The 8671-nt window shown below is 52.6% G+C and overlaps 1 protein-coding gene across 4 annotated transcripts in view; it reads right to left on the reverse strand.

The window, feature by feature from the left end:
* Coro7 (coronin 7) overlaps positions 1-8671 on the reverse strand; it is a 64780-nt gene that overhangs the window by 13502 nt on the left and 42607 nt on the right. For 3 of the 4 annotated variants that reach the window (XM_051181321.1, XM_051181323.1, XM_051181324.1), the window contains exons 10-23: positions 5050-5104; positions 4661-4718; positions 4432-4577; positions 4262-4354; positions 3972-4103; positions 3216-3342; positions 2755-2930; positions 2140-2248; positions 1979-2065; positions 1758-1900; positions 1580-1684; positions 1267-1352; positions 179-320; positions 4-93 (exon numbers count right to left, since the gene is read on the reverse strand). In XM_051181321.1, the coding sequence (XP_051037278.1) occupies positions 4-93; positions 179-320; positions 1267-1352; positions 1580-1684; positions 1758-1900; positions 1979-2065; positions 2140-2248; positions 2755-2930; positions 3216-3342; positions 3972-4103; positions 4262-4354; positions 4432-4577; positions 4661-4718; positions 5050-5104 (1549 nt within the window). The remainder of the gene's footprint in view (positions 1-3; positions 94-178; positions 321-1266; positions 1353-1579; positions 1685-1757; positions 1901-1978; positions 2066-2139; positions 2249-2754; positions 2931-3215; positions 3343-3971; positions 4104-4261; positions 4355-4431; positions 4578-4660; positions 4719-5049; positions 5105-8671) is intronic. The other variant, XM_051181322.1, reaches the window with a different exon arrangement.

The raw sequence follows: 8671 nt of genomic DNA on the forward strand, positions 1-8671 counted from the left end.
TACCTTATGAGGGTCAGATGATGTGAAGCTGTTGCACTCCAAGAAGAAAGGGGGCTCCGGGAGCACCTCATACAAGAACACACGGGTATCACCCTGGGGGACAGAGGTGGGGCATGAAAGTGAAGCAGGCACCTATAGCAGACCCTGCCCCACACCCAGGGAGCCCTCCCCAGCCAACCTTGCCAGTGAGAAGCACCAGGCCAGTGTCAGGGTCGTAGCTTGGAAGCAGGGTAGAGGGAGCTACATCGAGGCCCAGAACTGCTGAGGGGCCGTCTGCCAGGGCATCAGCTAAGTACAACTGCAGCTGGCGTTCACTTCGGCTGCCAGGGAGTCAGGAGTAGAGCAGATCCTTAGGGCTGAAGAGGGGTAGGGCAAAGACTCCCACAGGGACCCTGCTCCTTCTGGGCTGGAAAGCCTAAGGGCCAGCAGTCAGAGGAGAGATGAGTCTAGCCCTTGGACGTGGCCTAGCTGGGGAAACAGTGTCCACCCCACTGCACGGCCCCCACTCACCTCCCAGCTTGTCTTCTACACAAGCCTGACCCCAGTGCCTGTCCTGGTCTACTGCAGCCTCCTGTTTGCCCTCTCCACTCACAGTATGTTTTGTACCCTCAGCTCCAGCTGTCCAACCTTTCTTCTCACACTTGAATGACCCAGTTCATTTTCTATCTCTCTGGGAAGGCCCTTCCCAGGCCACCATCCAAAGTGCCTGATGCTCACCTCTCAGGCCTCTCCTGTAGGCTTGGCTGTTTCTTATTCCCTGGTCTCTATCAGGCATGGGTTCCCGGCCTGGCCTCCCCCTGAGTCCCCTGTCAATACACATTCTCTCACCAACACTTTCTACTATCTAACCGCCTACCTGCCTATCTGTCTAATCATTTACTAATTCAGCCATTTATCCATCATTCCATACATCCACTGATCCACTTATTTATATATCTACCTTACCCTTTATTCTTCTATTTAACCACCCATCATCCAGGAAGTGAGGGGTGGGAACAGCTTTTGTTTGACTATCTTTTTTTTTTGTTTGTTTGTTTGTTTTATTTTGAGACAGGGTCTCTCTACTATGTAGTCCTGGTTGTCCTTGAACTCCTTATATAATCCTCAAACTTGTCGAGATACACCTATCCTGGGATTTAAAGCATTCTTCATCATGCCTGGCTGTGGGAATAGTTTTTGCAAGCCTGACAGATGCTGTGACCTTGGAAAAAGGGAGGAAATTAGGTAGCTGATAAAGCCTGGGGATGGTGGTCCTTAAGTCCTCACCTGTCAAAGCCAGACACCAGCAGACAACGACCATCACACACCCAGACAATCCGGGCTCCACGGCCACCTTCAGGTCCTTGACCTTCCTACAGAGATACACCACATGCAATTCAGTAGAAGTCCCCTCCAAATGGATAAAAGGGACACCTTCAGCCCAAAGGTACTCCCCTGTAGGGATGCAGAGCTGCTCCAGGGCTCACAGACCCTAATCCACCCCATCCCCCCAGCTCCTACATACTTACTTTCAGAGGTATAGGGCTCATGGGCATGTAGACCCTGAGGTTCCATCAAGCCCCAGACCATGCATGCTCACCTGTAGGGGTATAGGGCTGCTGCGGGGTTCATAGACCCGTACATGCCCATCCTTGCATACAGTGGCCAGCTGCTGTCCATCTGGACTCCAGGCCAAGCTAAAGATCTGGGGACAGATAAGGGCATAAGAGGTGGCCTCTCCTTTTATGGCTGGGCCCTCGCCTCTGAAGCTGTTCTACCTGGTCCTGATGGCCCTGAAGCCTCAGCTGCTCAGCTCCAGCCTGAAGGTCCCAGATGCGAATGGTTAGGTCATAGGAAGAGGAAGCCAGTATGTCAACAGCCAGGGGGTGGAAGCGCAGGGAGTAGATCTTTTCTGTGTGGCCTGGAGAGGACCAGAAGGTTATGCTCAGTCAGTCCCTGGGAAGCCATTGCCCCACTGACTCTATCAGAGTCCTCTAACCTGTGAGCACAGTCTCAGGTGTGGTGAGAACATTCTTGAGGCCTCCAGGGGGCACCCGCCATAGTCGGATCCTGGCATCCTCTCCAGCTATGGAAAGAAGAGTGTATCTTCACTGCAGGGCCTGGAACCTTCTCTCAACGCTGGGCATCCAGGCTGCTTACCCACAGCAAGACGGTGTGGGTCAAAGGGGTCCCAAGCCAGATCCATTACAGCTGTCCCATTTTGCAGTGTGGGCAATGCTGTGTCAGGCAGGCGGCCTGGCTTCTGCAGCTGTGGGCGGAACCCCCACCCCAAGGTACATCAGAGCCAGGCAAGAGAACCAGTCCCAGGAAAATAGGTGCCTGGGCATCACCTTCTACAACAGAGTGACAGCCCACTGCTGGGTGGCCCAAGCTCTCTGCCTTAGACAACTTGTGCTGAGCCCCAAGTGCACACTGTGAGGTCCCAGTATGTGAAGGCAGTGAGGGCATAGCAGCGTGGGAGGGTGGAAGGAGCTCAGGCTTCGGGCTCAGGGTGCTTGCATTTGAATCCTGCTCCACTTACGAAGCTGTGTGACCAGGTCAGGTCACTACACCTCTCTGACCTTCTCCACTCTCACCTGGAAAATGGGGATAAGAAAGGCTCCTACCACACGAGGCAGCTGGGCTGATGAGAGGCTATGTTGGGCAGGTGCCTGCCACATGGTCTGTGCTCAGTTATTTGGGGTAGACCTTTAGCATCCCGTTCCTGCCCACTGTAGAGACTTGAAGGAAACCCTGGTGGGGCAGGGCCCTTACCTCAAGCACAGCTACCTGCCCGCCACTGCTGAGCAGGGGCACAGCCACACGCAGACGATTAGCACAGAAGCCATCACTTTCACCAGGTGTTGTGAGGTTGAGGCCCTTAAGGTTGGTGATATGGCTGTCTCGGTGGAGGATGGTGCCCTGAGCATGGCGGAATTTTGAACTGGGGCCTGGTGGGTGGTAGGAACAGTCATGTGAGGATGCATACCTGTGTATCCTGTGCCTAGTCTTGGCCACCTACTGCCCTCACCACTGGAAGGAGCCTAGTGTGGGGATAAGGGTTAGCAAACACGACTTGTCCAAAAATGCTTGCCCATGTTCCTCTACAGCCTGAAAAGCAGTGGTCCTTGCAGCATGAGCCTGGGCTAGTCTATATAATGTCTGTCCTTAGGCTTGGTGGACAGAGGATCGGGGCTAGGATTGGGGCAGACAGGGTCCTGCCCTAAGCAGCTTACCCAGCAGACTCTGAAGTGACCGCTGACTGGGGCTGGTACCAATACCGCTGGTGCTGGAGAGTGAAGGCCCCAGACTGGATGGTGTGGAGGGTGAGATCAGTGAGCTGGGAGGGGAAGAAAAGCCCTCCTGGAGAGAGAGACCTGGTCAGCCAACAGCCCCTGGGTGTACTAACCAAGCAGAAAGGGGGCTAGCTGGCTAATTCCTGGGCCATTGCTCTGGGCTCCTCTGGGCTTCAGGACAACGGGCTGGGCATGAGGCTGCTGAGGCATGAATCAGGTGACATCGAAAGAAGAGAATGAGCTTTAGGCCCAGGGGACAGAGATGGCTACTCCTGCCTCCCAGTTTGTGGGGGACTACGCCAGGAATTACAGCTGCCAGCATTTCAAGAACAACCCTGCTTCTTTTGTGTTTGTTTGATTGATTTTTTTTTTTTAAGACAGTATTTCTCTGTGTAACCCTGGCTTTTCTGGTCACTATACACCAGACTGGCCTCGAACTCAGAGATCCACTTGCTGCTGCCTCTAGAGTGCTTGGATTAAAGGTGTGAGCCACCACTGCCCGGCCAGCCCTGTTTCTTTAACATCTGCTCAGCTTAGAATACAATGCTAAATTCTTTACTACACTACACACATTCCTTCATCTGTTATGCCTGACAGCTAAAGAAGATCAGAAAAGCTTTTTGGCAGGTGAATAGAACCGCTTACTACCCTACTGTGGTGTCTTATGAGCCGTAAGGGAGGTGACTTGGTACTTACACTTGGGTCTGTGTCAGCTCTGGGCACCTCTGCAGGCTGGACCATGTCCAGAGGTGGTTCCATAGTGGGCACCAGGGAGGAAATAAAGCTGGGGTGGGGCTGGTAGACTGGGTTTAGGCTGACCTTCTGTACCTGTGGATAAGAACGCCACTGAAGGAGGCACATGCTGCCAGTGTGAAGGAGACCCTTGGAGGGGTGGACAGGAGGCTGAGAACCAAATATGAGCTCCCAGGGATTGCTAGGACTGGGGGAATAAGAGGAGGAAGAAGACGAGCCAGGCTTGGTCCTACCTGCCGGTTGTCCCCAGCCCACCAGGTGTGGGCATCAGAAGCAGGCACAGAGCCGGCCGTGTCAGGAAACAGATCCTCGTGGAACTCTACAGTCTGGTGAGGGACAAGGTAGTCAGTTAGTGAGGTTCCAATCCTCTAGACCCCCAACCCCTTGTCCACAACCCTCTCACTTTTCTGGGCACGTGGTGGCTGACGGGTATGATGGCCGTGTCACTCAGTTGAAGGACTTGGAGCACCTCACAACTCATGACAGCCAGTGCTCGCCGGGGGACAAGGGCTGCCCCTCGCAGTACATTCTCCAGAATGCACTGGGTCACTGCCAAAGACACCATAGGAGACAGTCAGCGAGGGAAGAAAATCAGTGGCAGTATCAGGATGGCAGGGAGAAGGAGGACTCACCTGGGCTCAGCGCAGGCTGCTGTGGAGTCACCTCGTAGCAGTACAGCTGATTCTCACCCTGAGATACACACAGCCTGAGTCCCACCTGATCACAGGTCATAGACCTGCACCCTCAACAGACTTCCCTAACTTGCTCATTACATTGTTACATTGCATGGTGAGCACCACCATATATATGCTTATGCCATGCCAACACTGTGGTCTTGTCCTCCTGAGGACGACCTAGAGGTCATATCATCTTGGCTGCCTACGTGAAGATGGCATAGGACTGGGCCACACTGTTTTTGGTTGCTCTTTCAGGGGACAGCAAGGAAGAAAACAGCACAGCACTAAAGTCTGAGTAGTGCACATGGAGCCATGGAGGGCAGTGGGTGGGGTGTCCAGCTCACCTTTCCTGCTAGGATCAATAGCCCGGAATCCGGATCCAGCAGGGGTATCAAAGATCTGGGGAAAGAGAGCCACTGGGTTGAATGATAGGTAAGTGATGGCAAGAAGGCTGCAAATCTGTGACATCAGATCAGGGACCTAGAAGGTACTAGTAACTTGGTCCTTTTGGCTGCATCTGGCTGGCCTCCGGAATACTCAATCTCTTCTCCTGGTACTGCCCGTACAATAAGTGTCCCCCCCCCCCATCTAGCTGTTTTGCTTCCCTATGGTGTTTGCAATGACCCTGGGCATTGGGAAATCAGGCCTGTCTTATAATGCTTCAGCCAAACTAGATGAGACCAACACAGTCAAGGAGATTAAGTGGGTAGATGTTCCAACCAGGGACCCTCCAACCTCCACTGTAGGGGCCACTCTAGCCACTCCAGGGATAGAGTAGTACTGGCTACTCCATCACCCTACATCTTAGAGGCTCAGATGGCCCTCCATGCTGACTCCAATTCCCTGTGCCCAGATGAGCCAAGCAATGGTAAGAAGGGCCCCTGAAGCTATTGGACTTCTCTGGAATCCCCAAAGCTACAGCCTAAGCCAGTAAGGATGTTCCTCAGGTGAAGTTATAGTGAGGGTGGTATCTGGGAATCCAGAGAGTTGGAGTAGGCTGGAACCCTTGACACTATGATAACTTCAGCCCAAGGCCAGCTTTTTCATTGGCCAAGAGCTCCTGCCTCCCTCTCTGGGCCCTGGAGGCTCTTTACAAGAAGGTCTCAGGCCCAAGAGTGCCACCTTTTGGGGAGAAGCATCCAGCACTCAGAAGAACAGGAGAACCTGAGAGCCACCTTTTTTTGTTTGTTTCTCTGTGTTACTTTGGCTGCCCAGGAACTCACGCTGTAGACCGGGCCAGCCTTGAACCCACAGAGATCTGCCTGCCTTTGCCTGCTGGGATTAAAGGCGTGTGCCACCACCGCCTGGCTGTGAGAATTTATCACTTGCTCCTGATTGTAGTCTCTGACACACTCCCAGTGTTCCATCCCTATTGTGGTCCCTCGCTGTGTCAGCCAGCTGTCCAGTTCCCTCCTCCCCTACCTGCCTACTAGTGATCTTCTAGGAGCCACAGAGTAGGAGGAGAACTGGGTGGGGCCCTGAGTATATCCACACTTTCTTGGAGGGCCCAAATTGGTAACCTGTGAGTAACACAGGCCCTAATTACCTCAGGATGGCAGGGTAACCAGGCCTCACCGAATCCCTTCTCTGCTCAGCCTGACCACTGTCTATCACAGTGGAAAGCAAGTAGGGAAGGGATAAGGTGGTATGTGGCTTAGGGTCACCCCATAAGACTGGAGTTGACATCAGAGCCTCTGCAGTTCCCATATGGCTTTACTCATTCATTTATACATAATCATTTCCCCTTTCCCCTCAGCTCAGCCTGCTTGTATGAATAAAGGAGAGTGCTACAACCCCATAATAATCTTCAAGGCACACTGTTGCCTGGTGCACAAGGCAGATACAATCTCATAACTAAACACGCAAAAGAGAGGTTCTCTGAGGTTGTGTAGTAGTAGGCAGGACTAGGTAGTTGGGTCTTGGCTGGACCACTGTGGAGGGGGTGTTTCTCCAATTCCAGTGTCAAGGAGAAGTCAAACATCACAAGAGATAGGGTTCCAGACAAGCGGGACATTACGTGGGAAGGGCTTGTAGCAGGTATTGGATTAAGAGGCCTTTGGAGGGGTAGGAAAGAATGTGTGTGGTGGCCTGGGCAGTGAGGGTGATGGCTGAGGCTCAGGTAGGCAGGGCCAGGTGAATCAGGAGTTCTGTCTCCAGTAAGAGATAAACAATTAGAAGATGATAATTACCTTTTCTTTGTTTTGTGGAACTGGGGACAGAATTCCGGGCCTCATACAGGCTAGGCAAATCATTCTACCATCTCCAGCTGTGGGTAACTTAAGACAAAGTACGGTAGGAGCACGATGGTATTGAGATGGGTCACAATGACTAAGAAAGGAAAGGTTGGGAAGACCAGGAACCAAAGGCACATAGGACTGGAGCAGAGGTGGGGAGCAAGTGACCTGTTAGGGGAGCTTCTGCTATACTCACAGGAGGGAAATGACAAGAGCCCTGGGAATTTCACTGGGTATGGAGTTCACCAGAGCTCTAAAACACCTCCTGCAGGAGGCTGGCTAGGCCTCCTCCGGACCTGCCCCCTCAGCTCCTGCCCACTGACTCAGGTGTCGGGTGGCAGGGGCAGGAAGTCATAGAGGGCAGGGCTGGCTCCTCTGACAGGCCAGGCCAGTCCTCCTTGCCTCAGGCAGAGCCACTTGGACATCTCTGCTAGGCAGGAGCATCCTGCTGCCCAATGGTCAGGATGGGCAAGGAAATGGGGTCATAGTATCCAGTACTAACAGCCAACAGCTGGCACAGGCCTGACTCCAGGCCTTGTGAAGAGAATCAAGTTGTGTCTGGATCCAGAATACAGAAGGCACACCTTGACTTGACAGAAGGCCAAATGGGAAGGAAGGTAGTGCCAGTACCTTGCCCACTGCTATGGTCTCTAGGCTTGCCACAATGAACGGCTCTGACCCTGACATCAATCCAGAATCTATCCCAAATCCAAAGTCAGAGAGGGTCCAAGGCCTGGAGTTATCCCTAACCAGAAGACTGAGGAAAATGGTGTCACCTACTAGGTAGTGGGAGGTGGCTTTGGTCTGACAATGCCCTGAGCTCTGCCGAGTGTCCTGTGAAAGGACTGGGGTGGCTGCTGAGGGAAGCAGCGCTGAACTCCTTTGGTATCCCCTCCATCCATGACCCCAGACAGCTCGGCAACACCCCTTAGCAAAAGCAATCCAGGGCCTATGGATCTGTCAAAGGTGTCCCACACTCTCTTCCTTTGCGGAGGGGGGGGTGATCTCTGGAGGTGTATCTAGAGAGCAATAAGGAGTTAGACAAGTTAGGACACACTGGAGGCTGCATGTGGAAGGATGGGGCCTCAGAGGACTCATGATTCACGGGAAGAGGCTTGACTAGAAGTCACACAGTACTTGTGTGCTTCTTTTTTGCTGGTACTGGGTCCTGGATATAGTACCTTATTTATCCTAAGTGCTTCACTACTGAGATATACCTCCAGTTTTCTATCTTGAGAAAGGTTTCCTGGAATTATTCAGGCTGGCCTTGAATTTGCAATCCTCCTGCCTCAGGCTTCAGAGAGCTGGATGACAGAGCTGACTCCAACTCTCAGTCCCAGCCAGAGGGACAGTGCCACTCAGCCTCAGGAGACTCCCTGTTCAAAGGCTTGAGAACCACATTTTAATGTGAAACCACTTGATTTTTTTTTTTTTTTTAATTCTGGCAATAGCTTCAAAGTTCCAAACCTGTTACACAGACCAAACAAAACAGCTGGAGTTAGCTCTGCACAGGAGTGGTATGTGTGTGTGTGTTCTGCGCACGAGTGTTGATGCTCTGCATTCACAACACAAGGACCCTGCTTAGCTCCTGATAACTAGACATAGACCACTCTTCATTCTTGGTGTTGGAGTCCCGCAGAGGTCAGACAAGTTTCCAGCTAGTGTGACTCAACCAAAAGCCTTGGCTACAGGCCAGGCACAAAGGGGGTACAGTGGTGAAATCCAGGAGCTG

Source organism: Phodopus roborovskii, unplaced genomic scaffold, assembly GCF_943737965.1.
Source record: "Phodopus roborovskii unplaced genomic scaffold, PHOROB, whole genome shotgun sequence".
Lineage (NCBI taxonomy): Eukaryota > Metazoa > Chordata > Mammalia > Rodentia > Cricetidae > Phodopus > Phodopus roborovskii.